This window comes from Symphodus melops (genome assembly GCF_947650265.1).
Source record: "Symphodus melops genome assembly, chromosome: 3".
In the NCBI taxonomy this organism is placed as follows: Eukaryota; Metazoa; Chordata; class Actinopteri; order Labriformes; family Labridae; genus Symphodus; species Symphodus melops.
This window is the reverse complement of record NC_136693.1, coordinates 17,803,200-17,828,417: the sequence shown is the minus strand read 5'-3', so window position 1 is coordinate 17,828,417 and position 25,218 is coordinate 17,803,200. Positions and strand designations below refer to the sequence as shown.

At 38.9% G+C, this 25,218-nt stretch overlaps 2 protein-coding genes and 1 long non-coding RNA gene across 3 annotated transcripts; 1 reads left to right on the top strand and 2 right to left on the bottom strand.

Annotated features, from left to right (window-relative positions):
* Positions 1-2,235: 2,235 nt before the first annotated feature.
* bcl2l10 (BCL2 like 10) lies at positions 2,236-5,972 on the bottom strand. The gene is made up of 3 exons (XM_079340428.1): positions 5,826-5,972; positions 4,449-4,910; positions 2,236-3,178 (listed from the first exon to the last, which is right to left on the bottom strand). Exons 1-3 carry the CDS (start codon positions 5,856-5,858, stop codon positions 3,056-3,058), a joined length of 618 nt encoding a protein of 205 aa, XP_079196554.1. The 5' UTR covers positions 5,859-5,972; the 3' UTR covers positions 2,236-3,055.
* A 2,778-nt stretch (positions 5,973-8,750) lies between these two features.
* gnb5b (guanine nucleotide binding protein (G protein), beta 5b) lies at positions 8,751-20,378 on the bottom strand. The gene is made up of 13 exons (XM_079339597.1): positions 20,231-20,378; positions 19,314-19,466; positions 18,218-18,329; positions 16,805-16,941; positions 16,653-16,694; positions 14,718-14,794; positions 13,453-13,585; positions 11,657-11,800; positions 11,411-11,502; positions 10,723-10,771; positions 10,424-10,520; positions 10,075-10,241; positions 8,751-9,322 (listed from the first exon to the last, which is right to left on the bottom strand). The coding sequence occupies exons 2-13, from the start codon at positions 19,437-19,439 to the stop codon at positions 9,311-9,313; spliced, it is 1,188 nt and encodes a 395-aa protein (XP_079195723.1). The 5' UTR covers positions 19,440-19,466; positions 20,231-20,378; the 3' UTR covers positions 8,751-9,310.
* A 128-nt stretch (positions 20,379-20,506) lies between these two features.
* On the top strand, positions 20,507-25,114 carry LOC306820863. Its single transcript, XR_013778724.1, has 2 exons — positions 20,507-21,878; positions 21,922-25,114. It is a non-coding gene; the product is annotated as an uncharacterized lncRNA (long non-coding RNA).
* The last annotated feature ends 104 nt before the right edge of the window (positions 25,115-25,218 follow it).

Here is a 25,218-nt window from a genome sequence, read left to right as displayed (position 1 = left end):
ACTCTTAGAGTTAGGAACACATGGCGCTAAAATGCTAACTCACTTCCTGGTTTTAGGACTCAAAACTACACCAGTCATCACTCTAACGCTGAACACCTGCAGTTCACTGATTGGTTGACGTTCAGCTTTGATCTGCCAGAACGTTTTATCAATGTATTTGAATGGGCTTACCACTGCTCACAAAACCTCAAATATCTCGACAACTAAACATGTTATCACCCATCCGTTTTGACTGTGAGCCACAGCACAAATAGGTGCACGTTTTGATGTATTTTATTTTCATGTAACATTCAGACTGGGACCACAGTGGCGATTTTAAAACATGAGTGTAAACTGTGAAATTCTGTACGTCAGAGTGAGAGCCCAATTTGTGTGCATGTGGTGTGTGACTGTCAAACAAATGCCTCTCCTGGGAGACTGAAACATTTAATTTTTTTATTGTAAAACTTTATGAGTGAGAGGACACTCAGAGCTTTCTTTTTATGTATTTTGTTTGTAAATGCGAGCAACAATGACTTCAGGATCGCGGTTTCCAAAACTGAACTTTTTGGCAGTTACACTCTAGGATTTCAAATTTTGCCATCTACTTTGAATGGGCCAATTTTTTGTCGCTCCATTTGTGTCCATACCGTGTGCCACACTGTCATTTTGATACCTTTCTTGTATGTGTGGCGCAAACGCTGTGGGAGGAGTAGCGTGCCCAAAACTGAATATAATAATAATAAGAAACATGATAAAAATATTTACAATAGTAGTAGTGTGGCTTGCCTTTCAGGCAACCACTCTAATAATTGCAGACTCAGCCTTTAAAGTGACAGATATTAATCAACATATCGTATGAAATAAGTGATGTTCAGTGAAAGTATTGACAGGAAACACAGATTCACACATCAGCGGACGTCACGGTTCTCTGTTTCACAAACAATTCAAAGTTCACTATGGAATATGTGTTTTGAAAAATAATGTTTGTGTTGTAACCCGCATGATATGAGAAGTGATCAGATACAGTGCTCCAACACATGCGCCCTTTTTCTGTGAGAGAAATCAGAGACTCGGGCCTTACTCATTTACTCTCGCTCACACAGACCTCGTACAGTGTACATCTTTCTAAATCAGTTATAAAGGTCATGTTTTTAATATGAAAAAAATTTGTAAACTCTAAGCATAACATTAATTTTAAACGTATCTACTTAAGTCCATAGAAGAGCACGGACAGCTAATATTTTTGAACACCTTGATCAAATGGATGAAAGCAAAGCATCCTACACCAGCTGGATCATCATTAATGAGCCCCTCACACTTTGTTGAAACACTGACAGAACACATCCATGGAACTGAATATTTTGAGACTTGTTATTAAGCAGCACTGTGCATCAACCACTAAAATCCTATTAAATACATTGTTTTATTTACCTAAACCTGGTAGGTTTAAGCTCGTGTTAACCTTTGTGCCAGTGAACATATTTCAAATAGAAGGATACAACTTGGAATGAGGATTAATTAACTTGTTCGTTCTACTGCAGCAAAAAAAGGTTAAATTGAAAAATCTTTGTCTGCTGATGAGGACATTAGGATGCTGTCAAAATAGTATGAACTTAAGTAACTAAAATATTGAAATTTAAGTTAACGCCCAGGTTTGATCAGCCTGTGGTGGGCCAGCCATGGAGGAGGGCGTCTTGTGAGAAAAGACCCTAAGAGTCTGTGGTACACAACTGATGTGTTGGACTGGTGGCACCAGGCGGTCAAGTCCCACATCTCTTAATCCAACCCCACTCAGAGAACACCTCCATCATTATGACTGAGCTGATCATCATGGGATAGTAACACCAAGTCCTAGCAAGAATCCTAATCAACATTGTAGTCTAAAAATGGCAATGACATTGTTTCACCATTGACTTGGATGATCTCTGTCTGAGCTACTTTAAAGATTAGATTGCTCTGAAAACAAGAAGTTTGAGGTGCCAAATCCTTTCCTAACTCAGCATGAGTGAATCTGGTTTTGGCCTCAAGATGTTTTGTATAAGCTGTTGTGAAACAAGAGGGCTGTGACGGTCAGCAGAGCAGACACAGACAGCACATCTCTTATTTATGACGAGAAGTCTGCAGATGAAAGGAAAGCTGAAGGGATCATATACCATTCAAATTCTTCTACACAGCCATGACCTGCTTCAGGCAGTGACACCTAAAGTAATAAAACAGCTCTTGCACACTCAATCACTTCACTCATAGTCCATGATAGCTCCTCTGTTTTATTAAAAAAAAAAAATAATACAGTGACAAATAAATAGACAAAACAATGTAAAAATATGTTTCTGTGGGAGGGAATGTAAGAACTGCTTGTTCTAATAGCAGGATGTTTGTTGTCAGATTGGTCCCTGGTCTGGTAGATATAGAAGAGAAACATTTCACAAAGTCTCCTCGTAGCACCGTAGGGAGGTCGTCAGGCCTGCGTGCCGCTCTGTCGACCACGTCGAGGACAGAAATGAAGGACAGACTCAAAACAATGAAACAACTGAATTAGCTGTGGAAGTTTTGAAAAGGGCCACTGCTACTTACAGTTTCATTTCATAGAAATATAATATATTAATTTATACATTGTACACTAGAATGGCTCTATACCACATACACAACTCAGGTAAACACGTGAATAAAAAGGCAGCTGACAATTTTAAAAACCAAAAGGTGTGGGGGATTTGAAATTAAGTGATTTTAGCTGCACTGCTGAAAACTCTGAAATTAAGATCATTCTGTGCAGAAACCTGTGCTTTATTACGGCTGATGCACACTGATACCACTTGCTCCGAAATTTCTGAAGGCATTGAGAACATTTTTACAATCTTAAGGAGCAAGTGACAAGAAGTCAGTGTTTTTGTGTGCGCTGGGTTTGAGTATGTGCAAACAATCAGTTGATGACATGAAATTATTATGCCCTGAAATCACTACAGATTAAGCTTTGTTGTTTGTTTTTTTGCAGCATTGATGGTAATCATCTCTGTCATTTAGCCAAATGAAATAAGAACATAGAGGATGATCTTTCGTGGATGCAGAAGGCTAGCTAGCGCACCAGGAGGAAAGTGAGTCCAGCAAGGCCCACGCCAGCTGCAGCAAACAGTGCAGTCTTCATGGACGAGTCCTGGCTCGCCTCTATAGCATGACGGGAGAACTGACAGAACCCCTCCTAAAAGAAAAACATTGAAATCAACATTTAAAAAAAGTTAGTTGGACAGTAGAGAGCATAAAAACCCAATTCTTTTTTTACAAGGTAATTTTTTCTCTCCAAAAACTGATCTGTTTGAGTAAACAAATGAGCAGAGAATCAAAAGTATTTGTACCAGCTAGCAGCTGGGGGTGATGATACATTTTCTGTAAAATATGACAGCCACAGATAACCTCAACACAAGCAGAACTTCTCTGCATCAAGATTATTTTTTCAATATCCTAAGAGAAGGGAGGAACTTCACCTGTTTGCTTCGAAATGATGGAGAAATAAATTAATTAAAAGAAAATTAAATTGTTTTATATCATAAAACAATCATAACTCATTTTAGCTACTTCTGCTCCCCTAGGAAGCTCATACAGTTCGACCAAGTAAATCAGATGTTGTATTTCTGCCTCATGTTTTCTAGTTGAAGACAGTCGACCAGTTGAGTGCACCTGCTCTCAGCTCCAGGTGCTTCACAGCTGCTTGTTTTTCAAGTCATACGACGCCAACTCCCAGTATGGCTGATGCCAAACTCAACACACAGATGCTTTGACTGTTACTACAAAGTCCATCTGGCTGAGCTGGTTAAATGTCTGTTGGAACCAGCTGCCAGCTGAAGAAAGGAGGGGTTTGTGTGTGTGTGTGTGTGTGTGTGTGTGTGTGTGTGTGTGTGTGTGTGTGTGTGATTCCTTTGTAATAAATATAAAAGCTCTAGAAATAAAAACCTCAGTTTTTGTCGAACCATCACAATACAGAGCTCTGATAATCTTTAGTACCGTTTGATCACATCCCAGAATTTACACTGCTGAGGTTTTTCATCTTGTTAAAGAAACATTCCTTCCAATCTGGCCTATTGCTACTCTACAATTCACATAATCACAGCAGCCACACCAGACCTCTGAGAGTTTATCTCATCCACATACAGTAAAGTAAAAAAAAAAAAAAAAAAAAGAAGCTGCATCTGAACTACGCCACGTTTACACACATGGAGGTGAATATAAAGGCTTACTGAAACAGGAAGTAATCATGATCTGATCAAACTTGGTGGTTTCCAGTACCAGAAGTAAAAGATCCCTTTTCCATGAAAGTCTGACTGGAATTTTTTGACAATTCATTTTGAGTCTGGCTTACTGTCCTTGATACAATCAAAATACTTCCCTTAACAAAGTTTGTATTTTAAATCAGCTAAGCACTATCACATGTATGAGTCAATCAGTTTAGCAGCCTACATGTTGTGACAACCTACCCATCCGTCATTCTCCAGAAGCCAGTCTTTTTTCTCCTCTCCCAGGTAGTCAGCTATGGTCTCTGCCAGTCCCCTGCAGTGTCCGGGCCCCTGTCCCAGTTTCTGCCCCTGCACAGGGTCCAGCCCCAGCTTCATATCCTTTTGCTCCTGCAGTTGTCTGGCCAGCACCCCAGTAAAGGTGAAAAGGGATACAACCCTTCCCCAGTTCAAGTGTCCATCTCCAACCAGTTCCTCCATCACCTTCCTAAGACTGGAGCAGGGGTCCGGCCCGCACTGCCTCAGGAAGGTCTGAGCAAGGGATTGGAAGCGGGCCTGGTGCTGCTTCTCCATGTCCTGGGCCAGGCGCCGTATAGCAGCGGCTGACTTGCTGGGAGGTGGAGGTGCTGGCCGTGGGCTTGTGCACAGGGACAGGTAGTCCTCTGCCAGAGCCAGGGTCTCTTTCCACAGCCCGCACGACATTTTCTAACAAGGGGGGAAGCAGTTTATACATTTAGGAAACTCAACTACAGCTTATGGGCTAAAACATATCTTTGTTATACTTTCTAGTATTTATACTAATCATTTACTTCATAATTTGTTTGGTTTTGTGTAATTAAAACTGTAATATCAGTCTTTAGAGTTCAGTCTACTGAAATATAAAACAAGCTGCTAGTCGGTGTAGAAAGTACCTGAACATGAGTGTATGATCAAACTGATGTGACTTAATTATCTGTAGAGTATTTGAACAAAGTTTATTAAGATAAAACGTAATTTACATGTAATTTACTCCGCCTAGTTTTTAGTCATCATTAGCTTTGGACACAAATTACCTTCAGACATCATACAAACATTGAGACATAATGGCGTGTTGAAAAATTAAAAAAACATTTAAAATTCGTCCTACAGATCCTTTATTGCTGCTGCTTTCAGCCAGGTGTGAACACACACACCTTGAAGGTGTGTTTAGCTTTACGTGTCGGATCTTAGCATGGAGCTAACAGCAGCGACGTTAGCCATGACGTTACTAACGGCCACTCTCTGCTGTAATACAAGCCGGAAGATGAAGGATTATATCTTTACTTTTAAAAACACACAACAAGACTAAAATACATATTCTGATATGCGTGGCATAAATTGTATATGTATTGTGAAAACTAGTGAACTTTCAGTTGGCTAGCCCGGCTGCTTGATGCTGTGCTAACAGAATAGATCTGTCACAATGGAGGACACAAAGGATTCACACAGGAAGCCGTCTGCTCGCTCATCTACAGGCAACACACACACAAACTTACAGCACTTTGATACCAATATATGAACACCTTTTAAATCTGACCAGGACACATTTACACGTAACGTTGTTGTTGTTTTTTTTCTATAAGTAAATGAAACAAAACTCACCCTCCCAGCGATATCAGACTGCGCTCTGCACATACGGACGGCGGAAGGACACCCTCGGTTCACTCACAGCTTACAGGCTGCAGATTTATCATCTCACTCCGCCTCCTACTTTCTTTCATTACACACATCCGCTGCTGCTGCTATCCCCACAAAAAAGCCCCGCAAAAGTCCCATCAGAAGACATTGAAAGAGAAATAAAAACTCTCGTACTTAGTTATTGTTAACACTGGATAGAGAAAGGTGGCCTATCATGTGTGAAAGTCTACATAGGATAGGATATGTATGGATACAATAAAAACTTATCCAAACATGTATTTATTAGAATTAAACTGTCCATGCGCAGTTTATGTAACACAGGCAGTCTAGTCTACTGAAAGCAGTCTCTCATCCTGGAAGGTCACTTCTCCTCCACTTAGCCATATGTTGGTCTATGTTTAGCTATAAACGACATCATAGCCTAAAGATTAAAGATCAATAAATTAATAAAATCACATCTTGTCACTCAAAAGTGACTATTTGCCTATGAAAATTCATTGGTTTTGTTATCCTGAGATTTGAAAATGTTAATTTTCCATTTCTTACAGGAATGTATTGGTACAGGTTTCAGAAATTAGGGAAGCTTTATAGTCAGTACTGAATAATACTGAAATCACATGAAGAAGTTCTTGAAGAAAGAGATGACTATTTTACAACAACAATGCCAGATTTTGTGGAACAAATAAGGCTCATTGGCGTGGGATGACATAAACAGACTCTGTTTGTTTGAATGTTTTCTGACTGGTCTTTTTAACCTGTATTATTATGTGTCAAATCATAATAATCAAAAATCCATCTAAATATCAAAATCAAACCTAAATAAAGGTCTCAGAAGGTAATGCCAGGTTTCAGTTCTGCTCTGAAAAAAATCTGACAACAGACATGTGATCTGGTTTCATTCATCACCAAACAGTCCAGCTCCTCTCACTCTCAGTGTGAAAGGCACATCAGACAAATTCAATGACGAGGAAGTGAAACATGCAGGGTATGAGGGCTGTTCAAGTCATGTCTCACTCTGGGGCATTTCTCTGTACTTTCTCTTTGTGGTAAACCCCCTTTGTCTTGTGCACCTATATTATGAACTTTAAAAATAACATGCTCATTTTTTAATAACAGGAAACATTTAATTCAGACTGCTTATGTTTTTTAATAGAGCAATTAAAGGTAACAAAAGGAGGAGAAAAAGGTCCTTCAGAGGACTTCTTTGTTGTGATCAGAGCTGCTTGAAAGCTCAATGAATTGTCTAAGAAAAGAAATAAACAGAGGTCTAAGTGGACCTCAGACTCATAAATACATGCCTTTAATATTGACATGTTTTTTCCTTAAAGAAATGAAAGCATTGGGGGAAAACATCACACCTCCTGCTCCAGCAACCTGGAGAAGTCCCTGGACTTAATTCCATTCATCGATGAGTCAACCAGCCCCAGTGTCGAACAGGACGTCGCTCTGATTCCATCAACTCCCTCCAGCCCAGACTCACCCTGCCCTCCTATTCATCAGCTGTCACATGGCAGCATTGGATCACCTGTTTAGGATTTGCAGGCCATTTTCACTGGGAACCGTGGAAGCCCAAGAAGGAGAAGTGGCGGCCATGGCTCCCGTTTGTCCAGCATCCCAATGACTGAATGTTCCCCAGAGCCTCAACACAGCCTCAGCCTCCCTGTGCCACAAAGCCTCAGCTCAAGCTTGAGCCCAAGCCTTAACCCAGGGGTACTTCTCACTTCCCTTATTGCGTCGAGTGTGCTCCAACTTTCACTTGCGTCTTAGTCCCTTACCACCAGAGATGCACGGATAGATGCAAAACTGTTATTAGGTAAAGTAAACAGGCTGGACACTGTTACTGTGTGTATTTGATTAGAAATAATACAGTGTTTGTTTGTGTGGACATAAACAGCTGTTAAAACTGACTGACAGCTGAACATAATCAGCTTGATTGTTGAGTTGAGTTTATTTGGTTTGTAAATAACAAATATACAACCCATCACATATAACATAACTTTTCTTAAACCAAAGGGTATAGGCTGAAGCTCCAGGCTTATTAGCGCCTATCCCTCTCAAAATATTCAAAACAGTCAGACAGTGCTCAATGCTCTTCTAACAAACACTTGAAACAATAAAGTCATAGAAGTTGATTTCAGAACTTATCTATGAAAGTATCATATTATTTCTTAGGAGCGTTTTGAATCCACTTATTGGTTGAATCAATTTGAGATCTGTATGCAAACAATTCCATAAATTCCCTCCTCTTACTGCTATAGTTCTACATCTAACATTTGTTCTTACTTTCAGTTTTTTTAAACAAACATGTTCCTTTTAGCTCATACTTACAGTCACGTTTTTCAAACATACTCAAAATCTTATCAGGCAACATATTATAATATGCTTTATACATTGTCAGTATAGCCTTATAATCCACTAAATCATGAAATTTCAGAATGTTTAATTTTAGGAACAAATCGTTCGTGTGATCCCTATATTGTGATCTTGTGATAATTCGTATTGCTCTCTTTTGTAAAATAAAAAGTGGTTGGGTGTATGTCTTGTACGTACTACCCCAAATCTCCAGACAATAGGTTAAATATGGAACAAATAATGATGAATATAACATAAATAATGCCTGCTTATTTAACAAATTCCCAATCCTATAGAATATTGCGACTGACTTTGAGATTTTAGATTTCACATAATCAATGTGCTTTTTCCACCCCAATTTGGAATCTAATACAACACCCAAAAATGTGATGTCATTAACTCTTTCTATTTCCCCCTCCCCTATTTTTACTCTCACGTCTTTCTCACTATTTTTACCCCAAATCATGAACTTTGTTTTACTCATATTCAGTGACAACTTATTTATATCAAACCATTTTAAAGTACAAAACAAAAACATTCATAAAACCTTCTTTATTTTTCTCATAATACATCTCCTAAATTTCTTGGTATATTAAATAAGAAAAACCTGTGGCTTCATTTAAAGTTGTGGCATGACAACACGTTTGTCAAAGTGCCACATAAACAACAACAGTAGTATGCCGACTACAGTGTGGTGTTCTGGACAGCTGTGTGTCTCAGGACAGATGACAGTGAACTGATACACATCATTTACTAAATGATTATTGACGTCTGTAGTTTTAAGCAGACATGCTGCCGGTAACTACAGGCTATTTTGGCTTTTTTTCTACATAAGTGACAATCATTAAATAATTACACAGTCTGTCATCAAGCTAATGATAACAATTAGAAACATGATCAAATGCCTAATGAAATAAATACCTATAAAGAATGTCTTAATATGTTCTGATGTATCCACAGTCAGAGGAGATATTTGAGGTGGGTTTTTTTTCACATTTCTGCTGTAGTGTTGATTATAGGCAGGGAGGGACTTGGTGCCAAGGCAGTCACATGATGCTGGTGCTGTCTTTTTCTGGATCAGGATTGTGACACAAACTCTACGCCCAAATCTGCACAAGAGAAATGTGAAGGGAAAAAGCCACAAGTTTAAAAAAAATACATAAACCTTTAAATAAACAAAAAGTTACAAGCTCAAGAATCAAACGTTAGTAAGAATACAGGCGTTTTGCATTTTTAACCGGAGGGTTTAGGCTTTTAACAATACAACTGTAACCCTGCTGGTAGGTAAAGCTTGTCTTGTTATTGTCTTGCATTGTGTTTATTATGTTATGAGGTCAGTCGCAAATTAAGAACAAAACTAAACATGTTCATAATTAAAGAGCCGTGAGTCTTTGAATTTGTTTATGTAGCCCAACGGTTATGATGCTATAGGTGTCTTTTTTTTTTTTTTGAACCACCACTTTTTATTTTATATTCATATTTATATACAGCTTTTGTAAACAGCTTATATAAACAACAAGTATAAATGTTCAAGGCAAAGCGTCAACATTATAATATAAAAATAAAAAGGAAAACATTTAAAAACATGAAACATACAGTTCGGCAAATTAAATAAAATCCTAATCATGGCATCATCTACACCCACAAAAAGAGGAAATCCTCCATTTGGTCCAAGGAGGGTTACTGTCACAGTCACCTGTTACAAGGTGCAAAAAGTATAGGTGTCTTTTTAATGTTATATCTACTGTTTAATATGTTTATGTAAATAATACATAGTTTTCATATTGTTGTGACCCCAGATGGTTTAGTAAAAACCAAAGAAAAAAGACAAAATAAACACAGCATGGAAACTCTGGCTCACCCGTAAGGTGTTGTCCCAGGATGCAGAGCAGAGCGCCGTGCCATCAGGCGACACTCTGACTCTGCTGACGCGATTCTCATGGCCAAAGAGGCATGAGACACGAGTTCCCTTTAGAACGTCCCACACGTTGATGGTGTAGTCGTTATAACCAGCGAAGAGCAGACGACCTGCGAGTGTGGGAACGGACAGTAAAGTATGTCAAAGAGGACGGTGGGGAAGTCAAAGGATCAGTTTAGATTTAACAAGCAGCAAAAAAAAAACAAAAAACAAAAAAACGGGTTAGCGCTTTGGAAGTGCCAAACAAATTTGATATGATTAATCACTTCAAATTGCTTAACAGAATAATCACCGCTTAGAGAGAAGTCCACAGTGGAGGCACCAAATATGATGCTGTCCTTCTGGTAGACGGCTACTTCACGGTCAGCTCGCAGGTCATAGAAACGGCACTGAGGAGCACCAACAAACACAAAAAACACAGCCACACACAGGACTTACAACCATTAATCGATTGTGGAAATGTTAGCCTGTCTGAAGTAGGTGTATCTTAGAAACATGCTGACAGATTGTCAGTTTAAGCGCCTGCACCGAAGAAGGGCATAAGGACATGTTCAGAGACTCTCAGTGATGTGGATGTACAGTTAGACTCACTGTGGAATCATCAGAAGCAGAAGCAAACGCATCTCCGCTGGGGTAGTACCTAAAAAAAGACACATGATCCAGGGTGAGGAAAGACACGTCGCATGGGTAAGCTTTTGATATGAAAGGAACTTAATCATCCTGCTGCTTGAGCTGCATCACAGGGCTGAAGGTTTGTCTGTACTGTGCAGGTTGTAACCCCCCCCCCAAAGACGAAGGCTACGAATGATAAATTCTTGAAATATGTTGTACTTTCATCCACAAAAAGTCAAAATGGAACATGCAACACATTACAGAAGAAGAAATATCGCACAGCTATGTATCCAGAGATTGGCTAAGGTAACTCTTCAGTTGGTCCAAACTGAAAGTAAAACTTTTTTTCCCATAAATCCAGACAACTGGACAAGCTAGACTTCGGTAATGGTCCGTCAGTCTCTCATTAGTTAAAGAGAGGGAAATTAAAGAATAGGAAAGTGCTTCAGATGGTCTCTGTGATGGTCGGCATAGTCACAGTAGACACCAAAACACACTTGGGAAATTTCAGGAGCTAGGATGGAGTATAATCACTGAAGTTTCTGTTCAGAGTAGAAGAATTGACTTTGACACATCTGTTCTTTTTGTTTGTGACGGGTTTCAATCATCATCTCTATTAAAAAATAAATTCTGCCACAGTGAGATGTGTTTGAAGAGTTGGACTCACTTCACACAGTTGACGTCAGACTCGTGGCTCTCAAAAGACTGAACGTTCTGTCCCATGCGCATGTCCCACACGTTGGACTTCTTATCACTCCCCTGAACAAAAAAACAAACAAAACACACACACTTTTTTTATGTCAACGCCAAGTCAATATCAGTTTCAACTAAATGAAAGACTCACAGAGTTTTGCCATGACTTAAAGATTGAGAAACATTTTTTTTTTTTTTTTTTTTAATCTCTGTCTCTTACCCCAGAGACAAAAGTGTTTCCAGTCTCAGATGGGGCGAGGTCCAGGGACAAGACATCAGCTGTGTGTCCATGGAAACTCTGCAGCAGCTGCCCGCTCTCTACATCCCACAGCGCACATGAGCCGTCACCGCTGGAGGTCAGGAGCTAGCAGGAAAACATATGGACACAAAGCACACGAGAAAATGTTTTCAAATTAAATATTATTTTTAATTACACCACTATTTAAAAGTAACTGGCGGCTTTAGATGACTGTCATTACTTAATCTACATGGACGGGGCTGACACACTCTCAAATACACACACACACACACACACACACACACACATCATACTTTAAGAGCCAAAGGTCAGCACCTCCCTCAACCACAGAAAATTCTCTGTGCATCCACATACAAACAAGCACACATAATGCCAAAAATGTCAGCAGTGAGTTCTCTGATGAAAACGGATTATGGGCACTTAGGGACACATGCAGCCATGAGAGATCTCTGCTGGCTGCTGGATTAGAGAGCTCCTGCTGCATGACCTCAGGCACAAAACACACCACATCCTGCCTGCAAACCGACGTAGCTCCAGATTCAACAGGAAACGCACACACACGTCACCATATATTGAATACATTTAGGTTGTTAATTAGGTTACCCACTGGTCCCACTTGAAAAAATCTGACATTTTAAACTACATATATTTTCTTTATCACATTTTTTGATGACACACACGTGCACATTTGGTGCCTGAAAAGGAAACAATCCTTTAAAAAACAAACAAAAAATAAACACACTTCTGAGCCTTCAATGAAGCCCATAGCTTTGTGCTCTCAGCTCTATTTTAGTGGTCTAAGCTGCGAGCTGCTCATGTGCATGTGTGAGTCTTTGTGTGCGAGACGGAGTAGAAGAGAAAACATGTGTGACAGTGTTGTCTGTGTGTGTGGGAGCGAAAGAGAAGGACACACGCATGTGCGTGTCTACTATGTGTTAAATGTTCTGCCCTCAGGTCACTGTGTTCCTCTCTTTCTCAGATAAAAGCCACTCAGTGTCCATGAATACACCCTGCACACAGGACTGTCACCCACCCACCCCCTCCCTTCCTGTCTCCTCTACAGCCCTGCCATCCATCTCCCCTCACCTTCAGCTCCTCTGCCTCGCTCAGGCTCAGAGAGAAGTCAAATAAGTGAAGGCAAATATCAGAGGCTTGGAGCTCTAATTCTTCAGTCAGTATCTGACTGTTCTCCTGCTAAAATCATTAGAAATAAATGAGTCCTGGAGGAGCTCTGCCGTTAACATTCCTCGTGTTTTTAATTTGCTGCTGATTTATATTTGTTGTCTGTTAATTGTACAGAATATTGATATGCAAAGAGAACAAATGAAGGCCATACAGTCACAGGAACCTGGTTTGAGACAAGCTATTGACCACATATTTGCCTTTGATATCATGCTCAGTCCTTATTCTGGTTGTAAAACTGCTGCTCAAGGTTTGCAACATGCAGAGCGGATACTGTAAAATTAAACCAATTCATTGCTAAAACTACAGTTTGATTGCAGCATGTATTTAAAAGTAGACATCTTAACCTTTAGTTCACCAGAGTATGTGTAGTGAAATGTGGATTTTCCTGTTACTTAGCTTCTTGGCTAGCAAAGCTTAACTAGTGTGTTCACCCTGCAGTAGCTAACAAGCTAGACTTTACTAGTCTTTACTTCCATGTTATGTAACACTATCAAAAGTTATTATAGCTCGGAGATGATTATATAAAATGTTCTCATGTCCAATGTCCAAACAAGGTGACAAAGCGTACTCACCTGCATGTCAGAGTTGGTGAAGGTGCATCCTGATATATAGTTGGTGTGCATGGCAACAGACTTCTTCTTTGCAGCCAAGTTCTCGTTGCTGTCCAGTGACAGCGGAATCACAGAGCACTTGTTATCCAACCCGCTAGAATTAAAACACATCAGAGGTCAGTCGGGACCTGCTAGTTATTCTGCTCACTAGTTTATATTCAGCAGTTAATATGCTGAGTGCAGATATGTCCCAAATGATTTAGATGGAAGGCAAGAGAGGGAGCCTTTCCTTACTGTGGTGACTACTTTACTGAGGTTATTGTATTTGGTTTGTTGTTTAATTGATGCTGAATGTGGAGATTTGTTTTTAATTTGATTTCTGTATTTTATTCATGACTGTAGAAACAATCATTAAAGGAAGAATGTGCGACCTTTTGATCCAGTAGATGTCGCCCTTGAGCACCAATATGAAACCAAATCAAACTACTGTTTGGCGACACCTCAGCCACACTGAATCCTCCTCTCTCCTACAATGACACAAATACAAACCCTTTGCACGCACAAGTCACCATAATTAAGTTGCATTGTTTTGTTAGCAGGCTTGTAAATGTACACGGAATGATTTAAAAACGCTTACAACACAATAAACACTATTAAACTAAAGCCCATTATTTATCTGTACTCTTATTTTATTTTTTTATTTTGTATTCCTTTAAGTCAGCGGCTTGCTGTCATCACCCTTTTTTATTTTTCTTTCTTCCTTATATCCTCTCCTTTTTTCCTCTGTTAGTTGGATGAACTAACAAAAACACTATTTCACGTCTGTGCAGAACACTTACTTACCTTCAAGTAAAGTTTTTAATTCTTAAACTGACATGTAATGCTGTTGCTTGGTCTTGTTTTTTTTCTTGACTATGAAATAAAAAGTATTTAAATAAAAACGCGTACATGGCATTCAAACGAGCAGTGGTTACAGTATGTTATTCTTCTTTTCTCTAGTCCCTCACTTAAACAGCTTTCACACGCAAGAGGACGAGCCAGCCGGCCGTCTCATCCATGTAAACACGACGTAAACATCACAGAGAGTGCGGCTCGCACGTCTCACTCATTTTAGACAGTCATGACTCAGAGAGACCTCACAGAGGATATACTGGATATCTGCTGTATCCATGTGAAATAATGGAAAATGTTGCCTCATATGCTTGGCAAAAGCGTTGTTGGTTTTTGAGTTTTGTAGGGCATACGATTTTTTTTTAAAAATTCCAGATAAAATGAGAAGTACTCACCCACAAGCCACAGCACAACCTGAAGGAGCATACGCACAGGCCATAACCCATGTACACGGCAGGCTCACCCCATGTTCCTGTAACACACACACACACACACACACACACACACACACACACACACACACACACACACACACACACACACACACACACACACACACACGGTGAAATCGGTGAAAATGAAAACTATTCTTTTTAATAGGCATTAGTTAACTTTTCTCTTTCACACATGAGTACACTCATGAACATGGTGAGCATTAAAGGGATTATGTTCAGTGTGGTTAAGTCTGATCCATCAAAAGACGTGACGCTCCAACCAGGCTGAATCCTGGCTGCCACTTAAGCGCACTCAGGCACACACGGATGGCACTGATGGATAGATAATCTTTAAACGCATATTTCCATGTGGCCTTTCTGTCGGAAGAGTGTGGCAGCAGAGGTTGACCCACCAACCCACTCAGCACCCGTGCATACGGTTAGGAGAACACAACACTCCGCCTTACATAACAGAGCAGAGAAGTGGGTGAGGTTAAACTGGGCAACCCAACCCAAGGAAGTGACAGTCCGATTCATTCCGAACTTTATAGCACATAATATTATATAATATAATAATAATAAGATATAATATAATATACAACATATATATATATATATATATATATATATATATATATAAAACATAATAATAATATATAACGTATATTATATAATATATATACAATAATAATACATATAATATTATAATACCTTTACTCCTTTATGATGGATAATAAACTCAGCTACTATGTGTAATGTCTCTTACTGCCATTTGTAGATGTTGCTTTATTGATTTGTCATGACAGAATGTATCTGGTGGATGAATTTTAACCTCTTGTTTCTTTCTCCGTTTGCTAAGTCTCATGGGTATCAGCAACACTGGAAGTCCGTTTTAGTTGGAAATGCTTAAAAAATGTATCTGTCTGTTTATGTTGACATCCTGCTATGTGCTGCACATTTTATTAAAGAATTCAGAATTCAGAAGAATGTAGAGGACAACAGCTCACACTGATTTTAGAGCATTTGAATCTTGAAGTTCACACGTGTCCTATGACCACTTTATAGTTTATGATAAACAAAGCAGTGAGTGAGACAAACTTGAGCGCTCAGCGCACGTTTGAGCTTTTCGGGCAGCGTCCGCTTGTTAACAGAGACAACTAGTCTGCAGTGGTGTTCACAGAGTTAGCGCATTAACAGAGTATTATTAGAGTCAATGACTGATTGAGGCTTTCGCTTCTTGTCATCTTCAGTTATGTGCCCAAAGGCATGCTCCATCATTCTCGCTCATCCATACTCTCCCTCTCAGACATTATTCCAAAAAGGAATAATCCACTAAAAATCCCCAGAAACCTCTAGAAATGCTGCTCTGTCTCACAGGGTGTCTCACAGGTCTTTGATTACTTTGATCATGATGAAAAAAACCCTCTTCAAGTCCTCTCAACGTGTGCACAACGATACACAGACCTGCTTTGAGTTGAATCAGTCTGGACAGAGTTTGACAAACAAGTTACCAGCTATTACAGCAAAATGACAAAACAATGGATCACACATAATCAAAGTTTAAACGTTTTGATAAGCTGATTTTTTATTTTATTTTAAGGGATGCAACAGCGCCTCTACTACCCAAGTATATGATGGATGTCGTTCTATTAAATTCCCTTTTAAACATCAAAGAAGTGGAGAAATGATTTCCTTAGACACGATTTACAAGTATCAGGACTCTATAAATGTAACTTTGATTACGATTATTTAAAGGTATGTCCTCAATTTCATTAAAAATAACTTAATCAAATCGACTTTAATCGATTTGTTTTTGATAATCAGTCACGTCATCTATGGTCATTATTTCTCAAACAAAGACACACATTCTCTGATATCACATTGTCCTGTTCTCACCTTATTCAGAGTAAAAGCATCCCAGACGATCAGTTTTCCATCCTAGATTAGACACACAGGCATTACTGTTGAGATACAGAACGTGAAGATTGTTCTGTCATTCAGTAACATTTGTTTCTGTGTGTGTGTGCATGAACGCAAATGTAGTTTACCTGTGAGGAGCTAACGATACGGCGTTTGTCTTTACACCAGTCCATACACAGCACCTTGTTGCCATGACCCTTGAGCACACGTCTGGTCTTTAAGGACAGAGCTCCCAGCACCTCGATCTTCTCAGCCACCTGGTGCACTGCAGTGAGAACACAGACACGCAACCGCACCTTCACACATCTTTGTTATATTTGAATGAATGCTTAAACGATTCATAATTGTTCTTCTCTTTTTGGAACTGGTTGACTTCCTTTTACTCTGTAAGATCAAGAACAACAACAGAAGTCAAATACAGTTACTTTAATAGGTATTTCATAGGAAAAATCGAAAAGTCTTATAAGGAAAAGTATGATCATAGGTTGATTGTCAGATAATTCCTATATGCTAATTGTTTTGCCCTTCATGGCATCATGTGGTTTCTGCTCTTGGTCAAAGTAAAAGCATATGTCCTTTCTGTCAGGCAGACTTTTTCAAAACTGAAGTTGATCAGAGGAAATCGTCATTATCATCAAAGCCTGCTATATTTCATCACACAACATAAGCTACAATTTGCTAGAATTAATAATGCATTTAAACGCCTCCATATAGTCTTCTTTATGATATGTTAAAATTAAATTGCTTAATTGCTGACAACACGTTTTATGAATTGGTGCAATAATAAAGATCGATTGATTGATTGAACAGACTTTTCAAAAGTTATAACTTTTTTAAAGCTTATTTTGTCTAACCAGTGCTAAAGCTAAGGGCAGACTAAATATTTTTCTTTCAATAGACTAATCCACTAAATGTTCCTTTATGGATTTTTTCTGCAGTGTGTTAAGAAAAGACCATACCTTTTTACATCCTGCCTCCTTACCTCCCCCGTAATTACTCCTCCTCTGTGCAGGGTATATTCACTTATTTATTATTCTCCAAAGGTATACACACTTTTAATCTCATCTGATTTACAACACCTATTGATTTGACAATATTAAGAGATAGCTGCATTTTTCCCTGTAAAGGGTAAAGGGAGAAAAGGGATGACTTTCCCTCCTTGTCTCTAATTGACTCGTACTATATATGTAAGACTATATATATAGTCTTGCATGTTTATAACAGGATGTTTGTCCTCTGCTGGATGGGCCACTTAAAAATAAATAAATAAATAATACTATACCCACTTCCTCATCAGGCACCACAACACCACTTACTCTGTTCTAAAGCGAGGTGTATGTTTATTATAGTATAGCCTAAATAGACCTAGTAGAATAGACCTAATCTCAAACTGGTGTTCAAGTGTATGGAGCCTATCTCAGTTAGTTTACATTCCTGCACTGCCGCTGACTGAAGACAACATTATCATCAGTAAACACCAACAACTACACAGCAGACCTCTTCAGCTTTAAGTCGTTTTGATTTTCTTTTAGGAAACTTACGCTCCACGTCGTTGAGCTTGCCCCGCTCCTCCTCCAGCTTCTTCTTCAGAGTCTCGCTCTCCTTTTTCAGTGACGTCAGGGTTTCCCCTCTCTGAAGCCCCTTACAGGCCATCTTTAGAAGGAAACAACCCCCCCCCCCAAAAAAAATTAACACAAATCAAAACTCTCTGATAAAAATAACTGCGGAAGGAGCAGAGGAGAAATCAGGAGGAGAAATCCGGATAGTTTCAGAGGGAGACGGGACGGTTTAACGAGACCGTCCTCGAGCGCGAGAGTGATGCTACCGCGCGTGTCAGAGGCTCGTGCTCTTCTTTCCCTGCGTGAGCCCCCTCCTCCTCCTCCTCTTCCTCCTCCTCCACTGTCTCCTCCAAAGTAAATACATTAACCAGGCCCCACTGCAGGCACATGCACTAATGCACTTTTAAACGCATGCTGTTTAATGAGCGTAATGAATTGCCCTATTTGAGGAGAGAAATTAGACATATTTCTTTACACATTTTAATCTTACATTAGTATGTTATATATTTGAAATACTTAGTTCTGCTCAATGCCATGACTTTTAATGCATATGTTATAAATGCTTGGACTTTCTACCTCTGTAAAACACTTTGAATTCATGTGTGTAGCTTGAAGAAAACTTTCCCTTGCCTACAGGAGACCATCTACATTATCAAGACAAATTGCTACTTGTCCTGTCCCTTGAGCTTTTAGTTGCTTTTGCAATAATTCATAAAAGGAGTGTATTGTTAAAACTTATTGTTAAAACAATAAAAAAAAAATCTGTTAATGGTGATTATCATCTTTAAATAACGAGTTAGTGATCATATTGGTAATAAGTTGTTCCTTTAAGCAAGTTAATGAAACTTACCTTTCTACATGTTCCACAAAGTAGAGATATTTATACTCAAAAAGAATTTAACCAAAAATGTAAGCAACATTTCTCTTTGACTTTCAGTAATGAGCTGAGTCCAAAATGGATATTAAACATTTCATGTAAATTGAATGTAAAGTAATCAGTTCTCAGTAATAAAGTGTTGCTCCTCCATTAAACTTAAGATATTCTTCATATGTTAAGACATTATGTATATGCACGTACCACTTCCACACAGAAGGAGCAGTAGTTGATGGGGTCAGTCTTAACATAGATGTTCATAAGAGGCCTGGCCAACCCACAGCTCTCACAGGGGCCAAAGGTGACCGCCACGAATGTTTGGTCACACATATCTGCAGATCACGAATGTAAGCAAGCCTGTGGAAAATAACACAAAAACAGATTAATTCAACAACTAAGACAAATAACTGTTCCAGTGAGACTGTTCAAAATACTGTTTCTGGTTTGGACCACTTTGTTTGTGTGTTCATGAGTGTGTGCTAGGAGATAAGTCTTTGATAATCTGCTCTGACCTGATCCTTCTCTGAGCTCCAGAGGAGAAGAGTGCAGCACAGCTATTCTGGGAAATAAACATACAATGAACTAACACATATAATAAACCAAAACAAATCTTGTTACCCAGACTTAATTTTTTTTTTTAATCACTATTGAACATTTACTGCTAATTTTATTGATTTTTTAAACTGTTATTTGAATTACCCCCCAATAAAACATATACTTGTCAAGACATTAGTGACATTAGATACTGATAGAGTATGGATATTTTTCTTCATGCAGATCATCTTTTTCTCTCCGTTTGAAATGTTCCTCTTTTGTATAAAAACGTGTAAAAATGTTTTAACAGTTGAAAGTAGCAATATACTGTTTGTGTCACATGAAATGCATCTGAGTTCACTGTAGAGATCATACCAGCTCAGAAAGGTGGGACTGAAACATGGTCAAACCACAAACTTGTCTAAATAAGGTTTCTATCAGCTTTACAGACTGTTTAATAATAAGTTATCTACTTTACACCCACTGGTGACATTTTCAAAACATTCACAAACACATACAATAAACCCATATGATTACCTTACAGACAAAAACATCAGTTAAGTATTACTTAAAAAAAATGATTTTACCTCACAAGAGAATTTTTCTACAACCTCGGTCCAGCAGGTATTTGTCCGTAGAGACCTAAGAAGAGTTTTTCCACCGAAGAGGATTGTCAGAGAGGTACAAAGAAGGAACAGTAAGCTCCTTAGTTGAGTGTTTAAGCTGCAACTCTGCTCTCATTTTACTTCAGGTGTCCCTGCAGTGTTACCTGCAAGGCCTGAACAGTTAAATTTACAGGGTCACCCCCAATTTAAGTGAAGGAAGGTGGAATTAAAGTCTCAAATTACAAGGAAAAAAATAAAATCAAAAAATCAAAAAATCAAAACACAGAGTCAGTCTGAAACAGATCAATACCTAAATTCTACTTTATTCCATAAAGAGTTTGTCAGTGTAATTTTCTGCTGAAATTATTTCTTTTAAAAATTTCACAGGTCTTTTGACTGGCTTTAAGAACGACAAAATAAAAACAGAAATAAATATCCCATAGACAACCCAACAGTGCTTAATTCTTTTATTTGACTTTTACAGATTTGACAATTTATTCCAAGTTTCTTAGTTTCTTGACGGTGAACACATTCACTAAGCACAGCTACCAGAAACTACAAACAGTCCAGTTTGTCAAATGTACACATGGGTCAGAGAGGAAACATCTGGTTCTGGCCTCAGCATGTTCACACCAGTAAACCACTGTAACAGCAGTAGAGATGACGAGTGGGTGCTTTTTATTAACACACTCTTTTAAAATGGCACATTCAACGCTAGTGCTGAAAGAATGATGGTAATTTATAATGTCGACGTCATATCATACAACCACCTCTCCCCTTAATGTAAAGATGCAGTCTGAGGGGATGATGTTTTCTCCTGCCTGAGGATAACAGAAGCTGCTGCACTGCTCAATAAGACAAACCAATGAATGTGTTTATTTTACCTCTGAAACTAGAACGAGCGTCTGTGTACCCTCTGGCCTGCATTCATAAATAGGTGCAGTCCTGCTCTCACAGGACAGGGAATGTGCTAAATGGGCCAAAGTTGATTAGAAATGTGATTGAAACTTAGGGAACAAAGGCTTTTTAATGTGAAGTATTTCCTTTTACAGTCTGTATTCATCTATATGACTTCATCAGTGATGTCTTCAAGCAGGCCCACTTATCGCCTTGCAGAATTGATAAGAAGCCTATTTAGCTGATATATAACTTCGTATGACATTATTGTGTTTTGCTTATGCACTTGCAAGAATGGCAGACAAAATACAATTAAAACATGATCCAGAATAGGTTTAATTCCTGTGACAAATGATCATGCAGTAAAGACATATAAATCTTATAATTAGTCATTAAATGACACACACTCACAACTGCCTACACGCACACACTGGACAAGAAAGTGAAAGAGAGAGAGAGCTAGTGTATGCTGCACACATAATTTAATAATAATTTAATAATTTTAGCCTTGTTTGTTCTTTCACAACAATACACCAAGACAAATTCCTCATATATGTAAACGTACTTGGCAATAAAACCAATTCTGATTCTGATAATTTACCAATGCCTGGACCTTATTGAATTTCCAGTGCAATCCAAATGCACAATTTATGAAACCATGCCCACATATTGCAAATTCATGTACACTGGCTCTAAGCAAGACAACAAAACTCCAGTTTTAAAATGTTTCACTGTCAGCAGGATTGTTCTCAAAACACAGAAAAATCAAGCGACAGCAGAATCACGAGCTGCTGCACCAAAGTAGGAAAAAAAAGTATTTAAAGTTTTGTTTGTCGGACACTGAACTTGACGAGTGCATTCAAATAGACTTAACAGCAGACATCTCTCTCGCTTTCTCTTCCTGGTCGCCTGCAGAGCAGACCTGCTAGATCTAAGGGAGATCGATCACCTACTAGTTCATTGGTCTTAAAGGCAGAGGCAAATATACCTTGGCTGTCTTATACCTGGATGATCCGCATGTGGGAAAAACCCCCTGTAATAAGTCTCTGGGCCGACTCTTAGAATTTTTAGTAAAGATTTTAGTCAATTTGTGTCCTTTTTCTACGATAGTTACGTCAGAGGGTGCGTTTAACACAGCCGGCTATACTACAAAGCACTGCAGGAAACGCTGATTTACTGGCAGAATTTTAAAAATTTGCGTTTGAGAATATCTCATCCTTTGCACCCGGCCAGCACATCACACAATACTCAGGGTGAAAGGTTATCGAGTGATAAAACAATCAACTGCCAGTTGTTTTTATTGATAGCCAAATTATTCTCATTGTTATTTTGTTTTTATTGATGGGGCAATGAACATGCATTTAAACCTGCCCCCCCTTTCTTAAGGGAAAATAAATATAAAAGAGATGAAGCAGCTCAAGCCCACTTAGCTCCCCCCATCTGCACGTGCCTGTTAGAAAGTGCAGGTTGACTGATAACTGAACAGTGCCTTCCACGTGAGACACCAACTGCAGGACAAAACACACCCTATCAAAAGAGAAATGATCACATTTGACATTTATATTCATTTTACGATGCAAACAAAACAAAATACTACACCGACAGACCAAAGCAATGTCACACGGATGATTCTGTCATTCAGATAGCAAATAATTCAGATAAGGCTTTGTCCACGATGTGCAGCTAAAAACACTTCATTAAAAGTTTGAAACATTCATAGGTTAATTTATTCCTTCAGTCATTGTCTCACTCTCTACAGCCTGCAGATATGTTCTCTTTACACAAAACGCACTCTAACATACCTAATAATCTGATATAACAAAAGGCAGACTGATAACACGTGGTCCCAATAAGATCAATGGACATAAATCCTTTTCAAATACAAGTGCAACACAAAAACACCTTCACATACTAACATTTCTTTACCCCACCTACTGTATGTCTGTGGCTTGCTCCCATAAGTGAGACTAGTCTTCCTAATGTCCATGTTTTGATCTACACTCCCCGTTTCTTTCAATCATTTCTGCACTAACAAAGTTCTAAGTGGGACCATTCATAATCTCCAAAACACTATCAGCAACGTTTTTTGGAAAGGACAAGGTAACAAAACCAAAATAAGGTTCACATGAGGGTGAGAGGCAAACGTGGTTGAGGGACAGTACTAATGGCACAACGGGAAGTAAACAAGAAAAAGTGCTAAACAGGAGGCAGCAAGGATAAACTTTCGGACTTGTTTTGGATAACATGGGCAGATTCCCTGACACGCAATTCAGCTAACACCAACGACACCGAGGTCGTTCTGTTTAAAAAAGACGACAACCAAAAGTCTAAAATCATGCAGGTTCATTTGTGGTTACTGATACTGCTGGTTTAGCCAAGCTTTTGCAGACGAGTGCGGCAGCAGCAGTACATGCTGTTCAGCTTCTGTATCAAATTTAAGCTAGATTTGGTTTAGTACTGGGTGTAATGTAATATCACCATCAGCTTTAAAAAGCAGTGACCAATTTTGTTTGGTTATCTGAACCAAAACAATCTGAGCACAGACATTTCTTACCTTTTCAATAACCTGTAACTTCAGCAGCAATTGATATGAAGAAAGCCCCAAAAGTCTGATGTTGTGGTAAAAACAAAAACAAAAAAACAAAAACAAAAAAACCCATGTTGTGCATCCTTGGCAAACGAAAAGAAAGGCATAGGGTGGACATGTTAGAGAGGAGTTGAGAACAGAAAAGGATTCAGTCCTCAAAGATGCAGTTAGTGTGTATGTGTTGCAAAAGCTTTAAACATTGTGGTAAAGCTTGACAGGGTGAAAGCGAACTCTCTGAATTCAACTTCAGAGAATCCTGTCAACTCTGTCATACATGGCTTTTACGTTATACATAACTTTGATACTCAAGAAAATGACAATACTGAAATAAATATTTCCACAATAATAGCAAAACAGTCCAAAGCTCTGACTGGATCTGTGACCAGAGGAGAAGAGTAGAGAAACAGAGCTAGGAGTTCATAACTGTCTGATTTTACAGCAGTGAGCAGAGTGTAACATAGCGCGTGTGAGTTCATATCTTTGTGCCAGTGTTTCCTGTGACCATCAGCTCACAGCTGTAAACAGTTCAGGGTGAATCAGGTGAAACCCTTTGTGGAATTTAAACCTCATATCTTCTAAATCTCACCAGACATGCCGGATAAACATGACTAAGTAGCACGTCTAAGTAAAGACGGAAACTACCGAATAATCCCGACCTGTGCCAGCAATCTGTAAACCACACTAACTACATCATATTTACCTGATACTGACGTTAAAAAAAAAGCCTACAGTGGATTTGAACTAAAACTGTTTTGACACAGCTGCTCATCCTGGGAAATGATGTTCCCATCCTTCATACTGAAAGAGGAATCTTCTAGTCTTATAAAGGAACAGATGGGGACGGAAGTTGATGCAATAAATAAAAAACAAGATATATATTATGAAGATTTATATATATATATATTTATATATGTATAAATAATATAGTACAGACAATGAGTTCTGTCTTGGCTTGACTGTATTCAGAGAGTAAAATGATAAAAGACAGAACAAAGTGGGTGGAGAGAGCTAGCTTTAGCGTGTACCCCTCTGCTGGTTTTGTACTGGGACTCACTGCGACCCAACATCTCAAGCTAGACCACTTCCTGATTCAGTTACATATCTTAATGAGACCTCAGCGCCTCCACTCAGGCCTCCTATTTGTGTGGTGCGCATACATTCTCACTGGAGAACAAGACGATAACAAGAAGAACTACCTGAACGACTAGTTGAAACAAAGAGAAGGGAGCAGGGGTGGAGACCACTGAGAAAGACCCCCGTGTTAGTGTGAGTAGCGGCGGTTTTGATCTGGTCATGTGGCTTCTACAACAAATAGGCATTTATACAAGCGATGGACGGATGGTGGTGTTTTACAGCCAGGTTTAATCTCATCACAGACAGTGTTCGTGTGTGTGTGTGTGTGTGCGTGCGCGCGCGTGTGTGTTAAGGTGAGTGTAGGCGTGTATGTCTATGTTCAGTGGATGGAAGTATTTTACAGATGTTTGGT